Source organism: Notamacropus eugenii, chromosome 2 (genome assembly GCF_028372415.1).
Source record: "Notamacropus eugenii isolate mMacEug1 chromosome 2, mMacEug1.pri_v2, whole genome shotgun sequence".
Lineage (NCBI taxonomy): Eukaryota > Metazoa > Chordata > Mammalia > Diprotodontia > Macropodidae > Notamacropus > Notamacropus eugenii.
The window spans coordinates 14,697,468-14,716,970 of NC_092873.1; the positions used below are offsets into that span (position 1 = coordinate 14,697,468).

Consider the following 19,503-nt stretch of genomic DNA (forward strand, 5'->3'; position numbering starts at 1 on the left):
CAAGCATGTGTCCCATTACACTCCTGCTCCAAGCTCTGCCATTTTGGCCTGTTTTCCTTCCTTCCCTCACCTCCTCTTTCTTTTCTTCTTTTCCTTTCTTACTCCTTCCATCCTTCTCTCTCTTCTTGCCTCCCTCTATGCCAGGCATTGTATGGAGCCCAGAGAATGAGACGTTCTCTTCTCTGTGGACTGGATCTTATGTTCTAAAGGGATGTGACCAGTCTTCTGGACTTGCCCTTCCTATGCTCCATCAGTATCTGGCTTCCCCAAGGCTAAGTGGGCAAGGCAGGACAATGGAGACAGGCCTGAGTTTGGTGTCAGCATCTATCTCCAGCCCTCCTAGTCTGTGCTAGCTCCCTAGGCCTCTGTAAATAGTGGGAGCTGGGCCAGAAGGCTTCCAAGGTCCCATCCATTCAAATGGTGGTCCAGTGATGATGGTAGTACTCTCAACACTGTGTTTGGTGCTGTGGGAAACATGGAGGGAAGTAGGAGATGTTGAGGGGAGAGGAGACCCAGGCAAGCAGCAAGGGCAGGGCAGGGGAGAGTTTGGTGCCGACGTGCAGGCCCTGCAGAGAGTCTAGGACCCAGATTGGAAACCAGAAGGGACCTTGGAGGTCCTGGAGTCCAAGACTCTCATTTTTACAGATGAAGAAACTGAGGTACGCAGGCAAAATGACTTGCCCATAGTCCCCTAGCTAGTCGGTGTCTGAGGCTGGATTTGAACTCAGGCCTTCCTGACTCCAAGCCAGTGCTCTATCCACTGTGAGTTCCTTAAGGGCAGGGAACATATTTTGGACTTTCTTTGACTTCCAGGCATATGCTTTAGACTGAGACACAGAGCCTCTTACATAGGTGATGCCTAGGGCCGTGGTCTCAAGACCCTACTTTCTACTTCCTGCAGGGGTTCTGGCCGTGGTTGCCCTAAGAGCAGTCAGTACAGCTGCCAGCTACTTCAGAACAAAGACAACTTGGAGAAGCTGGTCCAGGTGGTGGCTGAGAATGGCTCCGTCCCTTGTGAGACCCAAAGCAAAGCAGCAGTGGTTCCCTCGGTGCCTGCATCACCCACGTTGTTCCCCAAAATGTCCGGGAACCTGCCATCCTCAGGTAAGCTCGTACCCATCATGAAGATCTTAGCGAGCAGCAGAGTGCCGAGAAGTGCCTAGTGGCGAGCAAGGCTAGGACAGCCAGCCAGAAGCTCTCCTTTGTCCACGCTTTGGAGTGTGAAGAGACATCTGTGCCAAAGGAGCAGGTGGAAAGCCTAGCCGATCCAGCATCTGGGACCTCCTCAATGGGACTCCCTGAGGCACCCAAGGTGAAAGATATGAGACCTGCTCAGTCTGTGGCCAAACTCTGGATAGCCCAGCCAGCTTCTCCAGAAGATGTAGCACCTGTGCTGACCAAGTCAGATTATGCCTCCTCTTCTTTAGGAACACAGCCTCAGCCAGAGACTGAGCTCCTCTTGGACTTGCCAGAAAGCTCCCGGACCTGAAGGGGCTCCCGCTGTGACCCCTGTTCTGTCTGTAGGAGCCTGGTGCACAAGTCCTCACAGGCCCAACCAGAGTCTAGAAGCCAAGCAGATAGTGACAGTGGTAAGGTCTTGTCGGGGTGATGGGCTATAGGAAGGAAGGGGAAGCTCTGGGGCTGGTGGTTTTCTGCCTGCTGCTTCCTTGTCCAACCTGCTCTGACTTTGTGTTTACTGGAGGAGCACCTCCCTCTATTCCTCCATTTCCTCGTTTCTTGAGTAAGGGCTGTCAGAACAGATGATCTCCTGGGGGCCATCCCTTTAGAGGCTGTCCCAGGCAGGGGCAGACCTATTAGGTCAGCAGACAATCACCAGTAACGTCTCAGACTCCACAGAAAACGCTTGACTTTTCTCTAAGGCAATTGAGATGTCAGGAGGGCACGGAATTGTGCTTCAGAGAGAAAGTTGTGGAGGAGGAGGCTGGTGATGCCAGATTAAACCTGGATAAGTCAGGCAAACTCCACAGGGGTTGGCATCCTGGTCCAGACTGGCTGCCAGGCTCTGGTGGATGGGAGCAGCACCAGCAAAGCATGCAATACGTGGGTATGGGCTCTAGCGTCTTGCTGTAGCATTGGGGGCAGATGAAGGAAAGGTTCATGTGATAGGACTGAGAATAAAGAGGTCACATGGAACGTTCCTGGGGGGTGTTGGGCCATTGTTTTTTCAGAGAATTCAGCAGCCCAGTGGTCAGTCCAGGTTGGCCACTTAATTGAATCTGAGGTTTGGCTTGAACTTCAGATGGTGATTGGCTCCTCAGTGGACTACCCCCTCCTGTTCACCTGGGCAGGGGGGAGAATTGGGGGGTCACTTGGCAGCCTGGTGCCCTGGGAGTCAGTGTGACCTTGTTCAGGTCTCTTCTTTTGTCCATTTCCACTACTGTAACTTGGTTCCCTCTGTGCCCTAAATCTCTGACGAGGATCTAACAAGATAGCAGAGGTGAAAGGATCTGAGTAAGGGTGGTTCTCCATTGTGTTCTTCTCTCCACAGAGAGCAAGATGGACCAAGATGAGGAGCCCAGCAAGTTTCCTCAAAGCTTCCTCAAAATTTTTCTTTGTTAACCTAACCTCATAACCTAACCTTTTCTTTACCTAACCTTATAACGCTGGAGCTTGACATCAGCCTCAAACTAGCTATGTAGCAAACTAGCACTTATGTACAGGTGAGGGACTGCTGGCTTAGCCATGTGGGCCGTGTGTGCGCCATTTTCCCTGGAGTTCGCCCACAGCTTCTGGGGGTCTCCATCTCTGCTGCCCCCAGGCCTGGCTTTGACTGCATAGGATGGACAAGAGGCACTTCCCTTCTCCCTTCTCAAGGCGTCTTCAGGCCATTCGACAGACCCCTCAAGCGCAGGGACACTGGCAGGGGTGGAGAATGCCAGAAGGCAGAGCTGGTGCGAGTGTGGCAACACGGTTTAGTCTTTTGGAATATGTCCTGGAGGTCCAGGTTGAGGATGGTGCCAAAGAGGTGGTCAATGTCAGGAGGAAGGTAGTACTGATGAATGACGGCCTGCCTGAGCTGGAACCCTGGGGCAGGAGAGTCAGGGGTCACAGCAGAGCAGGGCACTCACAAGGAGATGCCATCCAAGTCCTAATGGCTCCCCCCATCAAGGCTGCTCCAATACTTCCCTTCTCATCATCCCATGTAACGCCAGTCCTCGCAGCTGAGAACCTTCCTCCCCTGACCTCAGGCCCCAGGCTCTCAGTAAGCCAAAGTCCTCTCCCAGCACCTCAATCCAATCCCTTCCTCTCTTGTCCCTGAAGGAGCCTCCTGAGAGCCCGTCCTGCAGCACGTCTCTTCCCTTGCCCTCCCTCCCTCCACTGAACTCCTTTCAAAAGTCAGATGCTCATCACTCCCTTCAAGTGCAACTGTCCCCAGCAATCTCCTCAGTACCAAATGGAACAGTCTTGTCTCTGCAGCCGATGGACTCCAGGCCACCTGCCCCTTGCCTGTTTCTCCTCTTTCCTAACTGACTGCTCCTCAGCCGTCTGTATCTAGGCTCCCTCCTGGGCCCCCTTCTTTCTCTCTATACTGTCTCCTCTGGTGAAGTGGATCACTCCCAGAGCTATGCATGCATGTAGCCCTCTCCTCTCTGCTGAGTGCCAGCCCGGAATCATCAAGGTGCTGCCCCTCACCCCTGCCCTGTCCCAGGAAAACCCAAAGAGACCAGGGGCAGTAGCATTTGAAGGAACCAATGGAGGAGAGGGTAAGGGGTAGGGCTGTAGCCAAGACCAAGGACCATCCCAGGTCCCACCCAGTGCCTCACCCTCTACTGCTTCTCCTCCACTTCCCTCTGAAATCTCTCCTTGTGTAGCTGCAGGGCTCGCTCCTTGCAAACCAAGTGTCCGTCCTTATCAGTCACCAGCACGGCGGGGCGCCACCTCCTGTCACTTTGCCCAGGGCTTAACTACTCTTCACCTACTGATGACAATGAGACAGGAGAAACTGAATCAGGATGAAAGTCAGGGAAGCGTAAGGTCCCAGATGCCAGGGCCTGGTTTGTTTCTGTCTTTGTACCCCCAGACCTGAGATACAGTGTCTTGTACATATAGTATCTACTTAATAAATGCTCAATGAATTGAATTCTATTTTCTGTTCCACTTTATCCAAGGACATTCCCAAACACTGATGCAGGAGCCGGCAATCAGTACTGCCTCCCACCAGAACACCCCCACCATAGCACTCTGAGTCAAGTGCTTTGAAAGAAATGGAATGATGAATGTGAGAGATGCGTAACTATACATGTAAGTATCCGGATGTGATTTCATATCTGGACCAGTAATTTCACCAAAGCAGGGAACCTGATGCAGAAACTGCCCCATCCTGGAGACAGAGCCATACGTCACAAACGAAGTGTGTTAAATGAGTGTATGTAAAGCCCATCTACATAACCTGTCTTTGCCGCATCCACCCTCTTTCCCTTACAACTCTCCACCTTGAATTCTCGACCTGTTATGGTCCAAAATGTAAAAGGGATTAGCAGCTGCCATCAAATCCCAGAATGCAGTGAGCCAAAGGATCAGTCAAGAGATTGGCTCCAAGAATGAATACAGTAATCCTGCAGCAGGAACAAATGCGCTTTTAACAGAATAGAGCACTTTCAAATGCCCTGATGAAAAGCTCAGAGTTGAGGAGAAACTTTGAAATTCAAACACGGGAGTCAAGGGAAACCAAGAAAGGTAAGGAACAAGTGGTTGTCTACTGATGTGTTTGACAGGCCTGGGGATGCCTCTACCATGAGAGCCACTATTACAGGGAAGGCCAAGACTAGCGCCCAGGCAGAAAACTTGAAAGGAGTGGAGATGGCAGACAATTGGGGAAATTCTCACTGAAGCACGCTAGTAAGTCAGAAAAAGTGAAAAGTACACAGAAGAATCAGTACCAGACCATAATTACCCTACGGAAGTTTCACTGTAAAGGGAACCCAAGAGCCCAGTCAACACTTGATGTGCTCAGGAAATGGAAAGGCACCAGCTCAAAATACAGAGTGATCCGTAAAGTGCCACGAAGGACCAGGACAGAGATTAATTAGGAGCAGGGCTGCCTCAGACAACTGCGGGAAAACAAGCTGATATCGGATGTGGCTGGAGTGTCGAAGTAAGCCCACTGTCCTGAAAGCATCAAAGGATGCAAGTAGGATGTCAAAGAGATGAAAACATGGAAAAGGTCTGCCGATTTCTCTGGGGAGCTGGGTTGCTCTTCATTCTTTAAGTTCCCAGTCCCTGCTATGCTACCTGAGGATATAGAAGGGCTCTCAGCAACACTGAGAGGCCGCAGCTCCCTGGGCAGAGCTGGAACCCCACCAGCGTGGAGGAAGTATCTCTACCAAAGAAGGAACACACCAACTGGGGAGGGGCCGATCAAACTGATCTATGGGTATAACAAGAATATTATTATGCAGCAAGAAATGAAGCTCTGGTACTGAGAAAAGACCAAGGAGAAGAGCAGGCACAAGGACAGAAGAGTGTGAGCCAAGAATCGTACGGAAGGGGAGATGAACTGAACAGCCGCCCCAGCCCCTCTTCTTCCTGGACCTCAGCCCATTTGCTGTAGGGAGGTGGAGGGCGCAATGCTGCCCACATGAGGTCAGGGCAGCCCAGCTCTCCTTTACACAAGAAGGAATACTATGGGAGAGCAAACAATGTCTGTCAAAGACATTAATAAATCCTATTTTTAAAATACAGAAATAAAAATAAACCGTTGCTCACGCTCAAATCTGCTTCCAACAAATTCAACTTGTGTCTCAAGTTGTCTAAGCCTCAGGTTTCTCTTCTGCAAAATGGGGATGATCCCTGCAAATACACAACTCTCAGAATTGTTGTCAGATTTGGCAGAAGCGAGGGAGTTTGTCCCGCACAGCTGGACAGTCAACCCAAGGGAGGAAAAAGACCTTGCCTTCTGCTCTGGGCTGAGTGCGAGGGATCAAAGTGCTTGCTCATGTTCTAAGAACTCATGAGAAATGGCCCATCCAAGGGAAGGAGAACAGCGAGTCCCAGAACGGCAAAAGACAAAGAGAGAAAAGCAGGATGTGCATGGGGAATCATGCTCCATGACCCCAAGCTCCCCAATCTGAAAACTCATCCTCTCCATAGCCCTGTCTGCCAGAGATGACACCACGATCTCAGACTCCCCCTAAGGAGGCGGGAAACTACAAGGAGGGCCCAGCATGACCCTGTGAGCCTAACGACAGAGCCCATTTACCACCCACACGTTTTGGGAAAAGAAACTGAGTTTTGGAGAGGGCAAGGGACATTCTCAATGCCACGTGGAAAGCAAATAATGGAGTCAGCATGTGGCCTGGGGTAACCCCACGCACCTCCCTGCCCAAGAGGCCTTCTCACAGATGTGGGGTATCTGCAGGGAGCTCACTCACTCACAGCCTCTCTCTCACACACACATATACAATCTCTCACACACTCATTCTCACACTCAGCCTCACACAGTCACACACACACAATCTCTCACAGACACGCACGTCACACACACACACTCAGACAGTCTCACTACCACTCACACACACAGTCACACAATCTCTCACAGACACACACAATCTCACACACATTTCAATCTCACACACTCAGTCTCAAACAGCGTCTCAGACACATAGTCACACACAGACAATCTTAGACACAGAAACAGTCTCACACATGAACACACACAAAGGCACACAGTCACACACAGGCACACAGTCACAAACATGCACACTGGCACACATGCATGCATCTATACACGCACAGACACACACTCATGCACATACACAGTAACACACTGTCACACAAACGCACAGTCACACACATGCAAACACACACACCTGCATGCACCCACACATGCACACACACTGTCACATGCCCTGTCACACGCACACACTCATGCACACAAACACACACACACACACAGACATGAACACAGAGGCAGGGAAGGAACAGCTGTTCAAGAGGCAGACAGGCCCTCACCACTTAGCTTGGAGCCTCTCCTCCTCCCTCTTCCTCTGCACCTTCCTCTCCAGCGCCAGCTGCCTCTCCCACTGCCCCTGCTGCACCGTGTTCCTTAGGGCTTCTGCCACCTTCCTCTGCCACTTCTGCTCCCACTCCTCCTCCTGCTGCAGGTGGAAAGGAGAGGGATCCCATCAGGGAGGTGGGGAGGGATAAGCCAGATGGGCCCTTGAGCTCAGACAACTCACTGAGCAGGAGGAGGACTGGTATGGGCACGGACCAGGCTGCTCTAGCTCGCCCTCAGTATCCCCCCTGCTCTCAACAGTCTAAGATCTCCTCAGCTCTAAAATCAGTGGTTGTACAAGAATCATCCATAGTGTCTCCAGAATGGGCCCATGCTTCTGACTGACTGCAGAGTGAATATTCTGCACTTGGCATCATCCTCCTCCTTGCCCCAGTAAGACACAAGGCAGTGAGGGGCATCACGTATCCCAGAATGGACGGTGAACAACTGTCCCCAGTCTGTCTCTCTCAGATTCCTCTCTGACACCAGGAAGAATGATGCAGATCACAACATGTCAAAAGTGCTTGGCTTGGGTTGTCTCATCTGGTCCTTACCAACACTTCTAGGAGGCAAATATAACTTTGCAGAAGAGGAAACTGAGGCAGGCAGCAGTTAAAGCAGCTGCCCAAGGTGGCACAGCTGGATCTGAACTAAGGTCCTCTTGCCTCAAGGCTCAGCACACAGGGGCACACAGTTGGCTGCCCACAAGTAAGTGGGACCTAAGGACCAGAGGCTGGCCAGCTCCACTCCTCCCTCCATGGTGGCCCATCTGCACTCACCTGCTGGAGTCTCTTCTGCCTCCAGGCTTCTTCCTCCTGCTTCAGCCTCATCTCAGCCTCCTCTAGCTTCTTGGCAGCTTTCTTCTTGGCTTTCTCAGCCAGCAGCTTCTGCTTCTCCTGTGAGACCCTGACCAAGCAGGTCAGGGGTCAAGACCCTGCCCTGTCCCACACAGCATCTCGCCAGGGGCCCAGGGTTTGGGGCTGTCTCTGACCTCCAGCTTCTGTTCAGTGCATTTCTTCTTCTCTACCTGCAGCTGTTCTGCCTGCTTGTGGGCCTGCAGGGCCTTCCACAGGCACTGTTCCCATTTCAGTGGGGCACAAGGAGGAATGGACACATTCTTGGGCTTGGCAAGCCCCCTCAGTCCTCCCCAGCACCCCACCCGTCCAAGCCTCCGGAAGGTGGTCACTCACATCTTTATTTCCTCCAGGTGCTGGCGCTGGTCCTCCTCCACCTTCTGCTTTCTTAGGAGCTCAGCCTCCTCCTTCTTTTTCAGGTTTTCCAGCCGCTGCAGTTCCTTCTTCTGAGGACAGGAAGGGGACTGCAGCTGTGAGGCAGATGGGGAGACCACCAGGCACCAAGACAGGTCAGAATCCCCAGACTCCCTTCTCCCCACCCCCTTTCCCTGGGAGGCCCACCTTCCCCCCATTCCACCTGCAGAGAGTATGTCACGGGCAGGACCTGAACCAGGTTCTGAAGGCACCTGTCTCTTCTTTCCACATGCTCTAGCAACCATTCTTGACATCAATGGGTCAAAGGAAGGGAAGCTGAGGGCATGGGGGGTGGCTGGTGTCCTGCCAGTGCAGCCTCCCATGGCTTGCTCAGCCACTAACTGGCCAGGTGGCTGTACACCATTGCTTCCCCTCTCTTAGATCCAAAAGTCATCATCTGTTAAATTGGCTCATTGCCCTTCCCTTCCATGGAGGCAGTATAGAAACCAAGGCTCGGAGGCTGTCCTGACTCCTCTTGATAGTCAATGTCAGGGGGCCACTGATCCAGATGGGCAAGGGGCTCATCCAAGGCTGCACATACAAGACACGGCGAGCTGGGCTTCACACCCATCAAAAGCTGTGAGATGCAGCCACATGATCAATGCCATTGGACCCTAGGATAACCGAGCCCACTAGCTCGAGGAGAGTGCAGCCCCCACAAGAACGCCTCACACACCCCTTGGCCACCTGTCTGGAAAGAAGTCGTGGACCTAGTGTGCTGGGAGAGACCCCCGAGGGCCTTCTTGGCCTGTCAGCTCTGGGTACCCCTCCAGGGGAAAGACTGAGTAAGGCTTGAGAAACCTATCACATGGGGGCTGAAGAAAAAGGAGAACAGAGGAGGACAGAGACTACCTCTGCTCTGCCTGGCCTCAGACTGCACACCCAGAAGGAGTCAAAATCTGGAAGAAACCAACGGGAGAACAGAATGGAGCCTTCTAACTCGACCCAATGCACAGGACTTTGAGGTCCACTGCACTCAAGCATCATGCTGACAACCATAGACACAGGCCATGCCTTGTGAACTAGGGAGCTCCCTGCTGCTCTGAGGTATTCCAGTAAAGGCTAGACAGATGACCCCGTCAGGATGCTGTGGAGGGTACACCTCCCTCTCACAGAGCTAGAGTTGACATAACCTCCCAAGCTCACCACACAGACGCTACTCAAGGGATCTATCCCCACTCAGCTCCAGCTCCCTCCTCGCACTGCCCTTTCTGCCATCATCCAGAGGTAAAATCTCCCGATTCAGGCAAGTGCTTCAGCTTGGACTAAGAAGTGGGAGAGTGGGAAGCATAACAATGGGGAAGATAGTGGGAGACAACATTTTAGGGATGACTGGTACAACTGGGTTTGCCTGTTCAATAATTCAGGTGTCAACCAATGTTCATCAAATCGAATATACCAAAACCCTTCCAACTGATGAAACAAAAGTCCTTTCTGAAAGAAATTAAACCAGAAATGCTTTAAGCAGCACCTTCTTGCAGCACATTTAACTGACAAACTAGGGGGCTTTGGGGGGGAGCCACGTCTCAGGAGAATTCCCAGTTTGTAAATTCCCTCCACCACTCACTATCTACATCTCTGGACAAGCTAAAGAAAGGGCCCAGAGCACTGAAGTTCCCGTGACCTGCCCTTTAGTCCACAATCTCTTGAAGGTCAAAGCACTCGGATCCCTCCCTAAACAGAGACTTTGGGGTGAACAGCCTTCCCTGGGACACCAAGGCCTTCTGACTCTCAAGTTCAGTGGGTCATCATGGGACAAAGCTCTCCTCAGAGGAGAGCCAAGACACCACAACCCTGGCTAGAAATGCTACCCCGTGCCCCAAGGCTCCAACGCAAGGAACTCCCCATTCCCAGAGGGAGAAAAATATGGTTTCATTGACTCCTAATCATCTGCTGGGCTCTTTCTGGTCTCTAGAACATAAAAGGAAAAGGCTGCTCCCCCTGGAGGAAGCATGCAAATATTTCAAGATAGAATCAGCTGCTTGGCCTGGACCTTGGGCATGGCCCTGAAGTTTCTTACGAAGTATCCAAGAAGGTCAGCAGGAATCTCACCCCAGGAACCCAGATTTAGGTAAGTGAGAGACCTCCCCCAAACCTCGCACAGACACCCTACAGACAACAACCCCCTGCCTTAGCATGTGGGGATCCCGGAGGCAGTACCCCTGGCTGGGCACAGGAAAGTAGGCGAGACTGTGCCGACAGCAGCCAAAAGTTATGGAGACAGCTGTCCTGCTCCCCCAGGGTCCTTTTCTGATTCCCAGAGGCTGGTGATGGTGATAGACCTGTCTCTGCCCAAGACTCAGGTTCCCTTCACTTTCATCACTCCAGGTCTGTCTCATGGCTCTTCCCCCTCTTCAATTCCAAAAGGCAAATCACTTCCACAACTTTAAAATCAACTGGCTAGAAGGTTTTGTGGAATATTCCTCAGGGCAGGAACCAGCCTCAACAGTAGTGTGCTCCTTACATCAAACTCAAAGGAAAGTTCCAACCTTCTTAAGCAAGGATCTCAGAGACTTTGGGAATTAGGAATGAGACTTTGAAAACGTAGTTCTTCTCACTAACAGTAGCTGAAAAGGTCAACCCTACCATTCTAATGTGGGGAGCAGTACCATGGAGCCAGGATACGGGGAAAATCGGGGGCAAGACAGGCCAAGCGGCCACTTGTTTCTTTGTGGGCAAGACCTCAGGTTTGAGGCCTCAGGATCAAGGAGGGTCAGGCACTGGGTCGTGGCTGCTAACACAGCAAAAGGCATGCCCGTGTTGGGTCATCTGTGCCAGGCCAGCAACCCGGGACAAGCCCTGCAGGGACTCGCTGGGTGACCCTGAACCAGCAACTCGACCTCCTGGGATTCCCTTCCCCAGGGAGTTACTCTGCTGACACACTCACAAATTTGGTGTTCAAAACAAGTGATTCTAGTACTTCAGGAAGTAGTGTTGCAGTAGGGAGGGTGGGGATGGGTGGCTATGCTACTAAGGTGATCGGTGGGTGGATTACTCAGGAGAAAACTGCCCTGTGAAAAGAGGAAAGGAGAAAAACCTGGCATTAACTCCTCTGGCTGCCTCAGACACCCCAGCCAGGCACACAGCCAGAGGACTTGACCAACCTACCCTTGAAGGCCAGTCCTCCAGGCTGCTCCAGGGCAGGGGGCTGCCTGCCCTCCCAACCTCTGACCCAGCCATTTCCTCTAAAGTCTCGGACAAGCTAACCATAGTAGGCTGAGTTTCCCCTGATGGTCTTGCACAATATTTGGGCCAACACAATATTTAAGCAAGCTAAACTCCTACAGCTATACTGTACACAACCCATATGGAACATTAAATTGAGCCTCAGCTCTTAGTCAGAACCTAGAGTGCCAGGGTCAAAGGTGCCTCTTGGGTACACTCAGACCAAACCTTTGACTCACCTACAGGCACTGCTTGGACTATTTGGACCCCAGTTCTCTGAGAAGGTCACCAACCCAAAACTGCACTCCCAGCGGTCCCGTGAAAGGCCCAGGAACAGGACAAGCAAAGAAGGCTGTCTCGTGCCTATCCTGGGCCCTGGTGCTGCTCTTGGCATCGAGATAGTGCGAAGTGTTGCACTTGAAGAATGATTTAATGACACTGGGGCGGCTGGCTGAGGTCAGCGTCATGAGCGTCTGGGTCTTCTGCAGTGTGTGTAGGAATGTTCATAGGGGCTGCACCGCCTGCCCAGGGAGACAAGCATGAAGGCGTGGGCATGGTGCCAGCATAGCAGCAGCCAGGATGAGAGCTATGCACACCTGCCTTACCTTTCTGCCAGGGCAGACGTTGATGGATGCAAGGAGGAGTGAGAGCCTCGTCATCCATGTGGTCACAGTTCTCACCCAGCTCACTGACAGCCTGCTTGTAGTTCCTCTTCTTTCCGTGGGGTCAGAAGCAGCGCCCATGGGGGCCCTGACAGGGATGACAGCAGCCCCCTGCCACAGCCCAGGCAGCCAGGCCCTGACAGGTGGGGTCTCAGCCTTCCCCCTCCCTCCATGTCCTGACCCTGGCACACTTCAAAAATCACAGACGTAGTGGCTCACTCCTAGAGGGCTCTAGGTAGACCTGGGGAGGGACAAAGGTCAAGTCCCCCCACCTGCCCTCAGGCAACTCACAATCTAACAGGAAGACCAGATGACAACAGCCAGGGTGAGAATAACACACCCACTACTGTGTAATCATAAGTGTTTGATTAAACCAAATAGAACTTCTCTAAGCACCTCCTGTATTAAAAAGCCTTGTTCTAGGTTCTGAGGCTCCAGCAGTAAAGAGGGAACAAGTTCTGCCTTCAAAGTCTCACATCCTGTTAGGAATGTCTACAGTTAGGTGTGTGTGTGTGTGTGTGTGTGTGTGTGTGTGTGTGTGTGTGTGTATGTAGGTCACCTATACATGGTGCATGAGTTTATTAGGGGAGGGAGGGAGAGAGGACACTTCCGTCTCCATTGGAGGCCACAACTCCTCCTGGAGCCACACACCAAGGCCACAGGGAGGGTTTACTCAAGGTCCACCAGCACTTTGCCAGCAACAGAACATCAAGAAAGCTTGAGAGGCCTTCCAATTCACCCATTTGACAGAGAAGGAAACTGAGGCACAGAAGAGTCATCTGCCCAAAGTCACACCAATAAGTCTGAGGTCTTATCATCCAGAGAACTTAGAGAATGACTTCTTCCTTTCCTTTCACCTGCCCCACTAACCAGACTCTTCTTAAACGGTGATTCTGAGAATGAAGTTATTTCGGACATGACAGCTGTGTGTCAGGATGGGTTAGGCAGAGACCAGATCAAAGCTCTCTGGAGTGCCTCTGGGACCCCAAGCTCATCTGGAAAGTGGTTTTCCCCAACAGCCTAGCTTGCCTTTGTATATGTAGTTGGGGGTTTTGAGAAGGGCTGAGTCTAACCACCTGGAGGGCAGACCTTCAGCCCAGTGCCAGGATGTTTTCCTGACTGAGGCACACAGTGGCGCTTTAGCATCACTGAATCCTTGTGTCCCTTGGCCAGCTCTGGGGGCCATCATGAGTGGTCTCTCCCTGCCGCTTGTGCTCAGGGATACTCTCGGGTCACCCTACCTGATGCTCTGAGGAAGCTTCCTGGCCTCCTTGCTCTCTACAGAGAGAAGAAGACAATGGAGACCCACCCTTACTCAGAGCTTTTCACCCCCACTATCTTGTGAGATCCTCATCAGAGACTTAGGGCACACAGGGAACCAAGTCACAGTAGTAGAACTGACCCAAAAAGGGGACCTGCCCAAGGTTGCACTGACTCCGAGGGCACCAGGCTGCCAAGTGGTTCCCCCTCAATTCTCCACCCTGCCTAGGTGAGCAGGTGGGGGTAGTCCACTGAGGAGCCAAGTCACCATCTGAAGTACAAGCCAAACCACAGATTCAATTAAGTGGCCAGCCTGGGTTGACCACTGGGCTGCTGAATTCCCTAAAACAAAAATACCCCAACAACCGCCAGCAACCGTCCCACGTGACCTCCTCCTCCTCAGTCCTGTCCCATGAACCTTTCCTTCATCTGCCCCCAATGCTACAGCAAGACGCTAGAGCCCACACCCACACTTGGCATGCGACTCTAGGACTGAACTGTCAGCCAGGATCTGGCAGCCAGTCTGGACCAGTCTGCCAACCCTTATGGAGTAGGACTGCCCTATCCAGGTTCAGGCTGGCATTGCCATCCCACTCTTCCACAATTTCTTCTCTGAAGCACAGTTTCCCCACCTCCTGACATCCCAATTGCCTTAGAGAAAAGTCAAGCTTTTTCTGTGGAGTCTGAGACGTTACTGGTGATTGTCTGCTGACCTAATAGGTCTGCCCCTGCCTGGGACAGCCTCTAAAGGGATGGCCCCCAGGAGATCATCTGTTCTGACAGCCCTTACTCTAGAAATGAGGAAATGGAGGAATAGAGGGAGGTGCTCCTCCAGTAAACACAAAGTCAGAGCAGGTTGGACAAGGAGGCAGCAGGCAGACAACCACCAGCCCCAGAGCTTCCCCTTCCTTCCTACAGCAGATCACCCCGACAAGGCCTTACCACTGTCACTATCTGCTTGGCTTCTAGACTCTGGTTGGGCCTGTGAGGACTTGTGCACGTGGATCCTACACACAGAGCACAGGTCACAGCGGGAGCCCCTTCGAGTCCAGGGGCTTTCTGGCAAGTCCAAGAGGAGCTCAGTCTCTGGCTGAGGCAGTGTTCTTAGAGAAGAGGAGGCATCACCTGACTCGGTCAGCACAGGCGCTACATCTTCTGGAGAAGCTGGCTGGGCCATCCAGAGTTTGGCCACAGACTGAGCAGGTCTCATATCTTTCACCTTGGGTGCCTCAGGGAGTCCCATTGAGGAGGTCCCAGATGCTGGATCGGCTAGGCTTTCCACCTGCTCCTTTGGCACAGATGTCTCCTCATACTCCAAAGCGTGGACAAAGGAGAGCTTCTGGCTGGCTGTCCTAGCCTTGCTCGCCACCAGGCACTTCTCAGCACTCTGCTGCTCTCTGAACGAAGCTCTCCATGATGGGTACGAGCTTACCTGAGGATGGCAGATTCCCGGACATTTTGGGGAACAACGTGGGTGATGCAGGCACCGAGGGAACCACTGCTGCTTGGCTTTGGGTCCCACAAGGGACGGAGCGGTTCTCAGCCACCACCGGGACCAGCTTCTCCAAGTTGTCTTTGTTCTGAAGTAGCTGGCAGCTGTACTGACTGCTCTTGGGGCTACCATGGCCAGAACCCCTGCAGGAAACAGAAAGTAGGGTCTTGAGACCACGGCCCTAGGCATCACCTATCTAAGAGGCTCTGTCTCTCAGTCTACAAGCATGTGCCTGGCAATCGAACAAAGTCCAAAATATGTTCCCTGCCCTTAAGGAACTCACAGTGGATAGAGTACTGGCTTGGAGTCAGGAAGGCCCGAATTCAACTCCAGCCCCAGACACTGACTAGCTAGGTGACCATGTGCAAGGCATTTTACCTTTTACCTCAGTTCCTTCATGTGTAAAAATGAGAGTCTTGAACTCCAGGACCTCCAAGGTCCCTTCTGGCTCCAAATCTGGGTCCTGGATGCTCTGGAGGGCCTGCACGTCAGCACCAAACTCTCCCCTGCCCTGCTCTTGCTGCTTGCCTGGGTCTCCTCTCCCCTCAACATCTCCTTCTTCCCTCCATGTTTCCCACAGCACCAAGCACAGTGTTGAGAGTTCTACCATCATCACTGGACCACCATTTGAATGGATGGGACCTTGGAAGCCTTCTGGCCCAGCTCCCACTATTTACAGAGGCCTAGGGAGGTAGCACAGACTAAGGGGGCTGGAGATGAATGCTGACTCCCAACCCAGGCCTTTCTCCATTGTCCTGCCTTGCCCACCTAGCCCTGGGGAAGCCAGATACTGATGGAGCATAGGAAGGGCAGGTCCAGAAGACTGGTCAGATCCCTTTAGAACACAAGATCCAGTCCACAGAGAAGAGAGTGTCTCATTCTCTGGGCTCCATACAATGCCTGGCATAGAGGGAGGCAAGAAGGGAGAGAAGGATGGAAGGAGAAAGAAAGCAAAAGAAGAAAAGAAAGAGGAGGGGAAGGAAGGAATGAAAACAGCCCAAAATGGCAGAGCTTTGAGCAGGAGGGTAATGGGACACGCGCTCGTCCTTGTTTGTGCTTTCTCAGTTCCTTTGGCTCTGCCTTGCATCAGGGGCCAGATTTCCCACACATTTCCCCCATTTTCCATAATGGTTTCTGTCACCAATCCCTCAGGTCACTCAGTTTTTGCCCAATACCCCATGCCCTGGGCTGCTGCACCTACGTGTGTCCCTTGGCCCCAGGCTTACCTGGAAAACGTTGTCACAGCCTCCTTCTTAATCTTCTGCAGCCACACCATGTCCTCCTTCTCCACATTTTGCCTGAACTCCCTCACTGTGGTGTTGTCTGCCTCCCTGATGCTCACAGAGCCTTTGCTGGTCCCCATGGTGCCATCTGCAATTTCAGAGCAGAAGGGAAGGTCGAAATGAGAATTCCCAGGTCACCTGCTGAGGAAAACCGTCTGAAGCAGGCTCCAGCGTTGCTCAGGTGAAAGGGACCAGGCCCAGTCTTTAAGGTCAGTCCCATCCCTCCACCCTGAGCCCACTACCCAGTAGTAGCGTCCTCAGATGCGAAGAATGTCTTCACTACAGCAGCACTCTGGTTACCTTCTTATCTGCGCATGTGGATGCATTTCACTTTTTCCATTTCAAGTCACAATTCTGCACGTTGGCCTAGGTCATATGGTTTCCTTCAACTCTTCCAACAGACCAGAGATCTCAGAACGGCTAAATGGTTCCAAGGAATCAAATGAACAGTTAAAAGTCAAGTGTACTCGTTCTGGGTGGTATGTTTCAATCAGTGCCCCAGACTGGTTACCACTTCCCTGTGTTATCTACCACATAAGAACATTAGTGACTCATGAAGGCTGACACCAGCTTGGATTACTTGTATCTGCCATGCTAAGCCCAGGGCCAGGCACAAAGGAAGCATTCCTCTCCCTTCGAGAGAAGTGACATGGGTCAGACATCACTGGCTGCTGCCCCTTAAAATAAGCCAGGACCCAGAGGCAGGGGCAACCCTGTAATTAAGGTGGAGTGCCGGCCCAGCAACAAGCTGGCATTCTTCTCCCTCAGATGCTTTACACCCCAAATGCAGTAAGCAGTTGGTTGGGGACTCAGGCAACCCTGCCCACGGAGGCCATGGGGCATCAGAAGGAGCTCACATGCTCATTTCATACTGCTGCCCTGAGGAAAGAGAATCCCCAGGAACCCAAAATCCTCCCTCTGATGGCTTACTATTCTGCAAAGCAACCTCGGGCCCAGTACCCCACTGCTCACCAGTGTCAACATGACCCCTCTTCACGTTGATTAGTTCCCTTCAATTCAACACCCTGGGAACTAGAGGGGATGCAAATCCCCAGCAGATCCATTCCCCACAGGAAGAACCTATAGCCCAAGGATGAATCCAGAAAAAAGGGCCAAAGTAGGATGAAGGCAGAAAAGGCAACCAAGACCTGTCCCTGATGACTCATATCAATCCAAGCCCCAACTGCAGGTCTTCAGGTCTCCTCAGCTAAGTGAGCCCTGAATTCCAGAAGGGAACAGGGCAGCCAGGTAGAAATTGGGAAGTACAGACAGGGAGAGCCAGGCCCGTACACCCACTCCAAGCTCCACTGGGAACAAAATCCCTGGCTGGGAAAGGAGTTTTGAGATCTTAAGTCCATTATAATTGATGGGAATAATCGTTTTTTAAAAGTGCTTTCAATTCTGCCAAGTGCCTTACCTATACTATCTCCCTTGATCCTCACCACCCTGGGAAACAGGTGCTATGACTCTTCCCATTTGACAGTTGCGGAAACTGAGGTGGACAGAAGTTCAGTGACTAGCCCAAGGTGACACAGCCAGTAAGTGACCAGGTCCAGAGGAGAATCACCAATATTGGACCCGCAGTCTCCCACTATGGAGGGCCACAAACACTGTGACAGGTGACGAGGAAAGAGGTCAGGCCTTTGCAGTGCTGGCTGCCCCAGTGTATCTGAAGCTGAGCCAATGTCAGGTGTTCAAGGCCCTCAAGGCACAAAGATGAAAGAGACAACCTAACCATTGTCTTGACTAGACCTTAGCTTATGGTCCACCAGGGGAGCTCTGAGACAGACACACACAGCAGTGTAACCCACATGACAGTGCATGGAGCCGGGCCAGTCAGGAAGATGTGGGGGACAGAGAGTCGTCTCAGACTTTGGGATCTCTTATCAAACTGAGAGGCCCCTGGGACAAAGAGGTTGTCCAAGTGCCTTCTATGGGAAGCTTTTGAACAGAAGAAGAAAAATGGAGCCAAGAATCCACAGCCCCAGCCTTGCCTCCCCCCACGAAATGAACCTCAAGCCAGACTGATGCTCCCCCTCTCCCCCACTCCTGCTTACCTAGGGGTCTGCAGCCACACCAGCGAGACCTGGTCACACCTTGGTCTCCTACTCCCCAGTTTGGGGCCATTTCTTGATCTCCAGAGTCAACAAGCAACCCTCCAAACCAACTGTCCCTTTTGCAGTTATGCAGACTGTTGGGGTTACAGAATTCCATGGCAGTTAGGGACAGAAGGACCAGTGGGGGAGGGACGGGGTGGGGCACTAAGGTCTGGCTAGAGGGATGTCTTTGGAGCTAGAAACCTGAGGGGCTGAATCCAGATGCTTTGGCCACTTTACTACAAATGTGGCTCAGGCAAATCGTGTCCCCATCCCTGTACCTCAGTTTTCTCATCTGTAAAACAAAGGGCAAGGGTAACTACTCCTGCTAGTGCCCCAACCTCCTAAGACACTGAATTTATGAAATACCCCGAAAATAATGTTCTTGCCACCAAAGTTCTTGGTTCAAAATCACAAAAACTTCCAAATTGGAAACATAAGAATGGTCTGAAGGAATTACATTAAAGGATGCTGGTTACCTTATGTTTTCCTCCTGCACCATAAGAATGATGGGAACATGTCATCTGACTGACATTTGAAACCTACACATTGCCCTCTCCATTTAGAATAGGAGTTCCTTGAGAGCAGGGACTACTTGGCACCGTACTTTGTACCTAGTAAGAGCTTAATAAATGTTGTTATCCATTCAGTCATTCATTCATTCTCCTTACAAGGACACTCTCTTTTCTTTCCTTTGTACCCCAGTCGTAGAGTGCCTGATATAGAGCCAGATCTTAAAAAATACTTATTGCCTTATTATCTTTGCCTTGCCATGATCTTGGAACAAAACGTATCTTGAGTTGTTCCTAAGACTGTTCTTCTGATTTGTTCCCAAGACTGTTCTTCCGATTTGTTCCCATTCTCCCCTGTGTTCACGATCCAATCGTCATGTCTTTTTTCCTTATGATTCTTCAGTCTTTTCCTTTCTATTGACTTCTTAAGTCTTTTGCCTTTTTTGTATCCTCAGAGCTTAGCACAGTGCCTGATAAGGAGAAGGTGCTTAATAAATGTTTTTTGATTGATTATCCCATGCTTAGAAATAGCCTCACTTGCCACAGATGCTTCATGACCCCCTGTTCTCAATTTGACATTTTGAAGAAGGTGGTCTACACTTCTATTAGATGTAGTACCTCTAGCACACTTGACATGTGAGCATTTGTGTGATAACCACCCATGCTATTCTCGTATGCATTTAAAAAATTGTAATTTATATTAATACTGGAGCCAGTTCTTTTCTAGATTTTCTATCTCCCTCAAAGCAC

The 19,503-nt window shown here is 51.6% G+C and overlaps 2 protein-coding genes across 4 annotated transcripts; both read right to left on the reverse strand.

Annotated features, from left to right (window-relative positions):
* Positions 1-1,568: 1,568 nt before the first annotated feature.
* Positions 1,569-11,915, reverse strand: LOC140522519 (uncharacterized). Its single transcript, XM_072637934.1, has 7 exons — positions 11,742-11,915; positions 8,206-8,339; positions 7,795-7,921; positions 6,973-7,118; positions 5,728-5,811; positions 3,786-3,940; positions 1,569-3,045 (listed from the first exon to the last, which is right to left on the reverse strand). The coding sequence occupies exons 1-5, from the start codon at positions 11,913-11,915 to the stop codon at positions 5,772-5,774; spliced, it is 621 nt and encodes a 206-aa protein (XP_072494035.1). The 3' UTR covers positions 1,569-3,045; positions 3,786-3,940; positions 5,728-5,771.
* Positions 8,346-19,078, reverse strand: LOC140522150 (uncharacterized). Of its 3 annotated transcripts, XM_072637257.1 has the most exons (4): positions 18,203-19,078; positions 16,446-16,565; positions 16,089-16,233; positions 8,346-15,005 (listed from the first exon to the last, which is right to left on the reverse strand). In XM_072637257.1, exons 3-4 carry the CDS (start codon positions 16,223-16,225, stop codon positions 14,750-14,752), a joined length of 393 nt encoding a protein of 130 aa, XP_072493358.1. In that variant the 5' UTR covers positions 16,226-16,233; positions 16,446-16,565; positions 18,203-19,078; the 3' UTR covers positions 8,346-14,749. The 3 variants fall into 3 exon arrangements, with proteins under 3 accessions (XP_072493358.1, XP_072493357.1, XP_072493356.1); XM_072637256.1 differs by lacking the exon at positions 16,446-16,565; XM_072637255.1 differs by lacking the exon at positions 18,203-19,078 and having other exon boundaries at positions 16,446-18,196.
* Positions 19,079-19,503: the final 425 nt, after the last annotated feature.

Coding starts and splice junctions, on each gene's coding strand:
- LOC140522519 (XM_072637934.1), bottom strand. CDS start 11,915: ATGACGCTGACCTCAGCCAGCCGCCCCAGTGTCATTAAATCATTCTTC. Junction 8,340..11,741: donor CGCTGGGAGTGCAGTTTTGG/GTTGGTGACCTT, acceptor TCTGCCTCACAG/CTGCAGTCCCCTTCCTGTCC. Junction 7,922..8,205: donor CACCTGGAGGAAATAAAGAT/GTGAGTGACCAC, acceptor CTGCTTGGTCAG/GGTCTCACAGGAGAAGCAGA.
- LOC140522150 (XM_072637255.1), bottom strand. CDS start 14,994: ATGGTAGCCCCAAGAGCAGTCAGTACAGCTGCCAGCTACTTCAGAACA.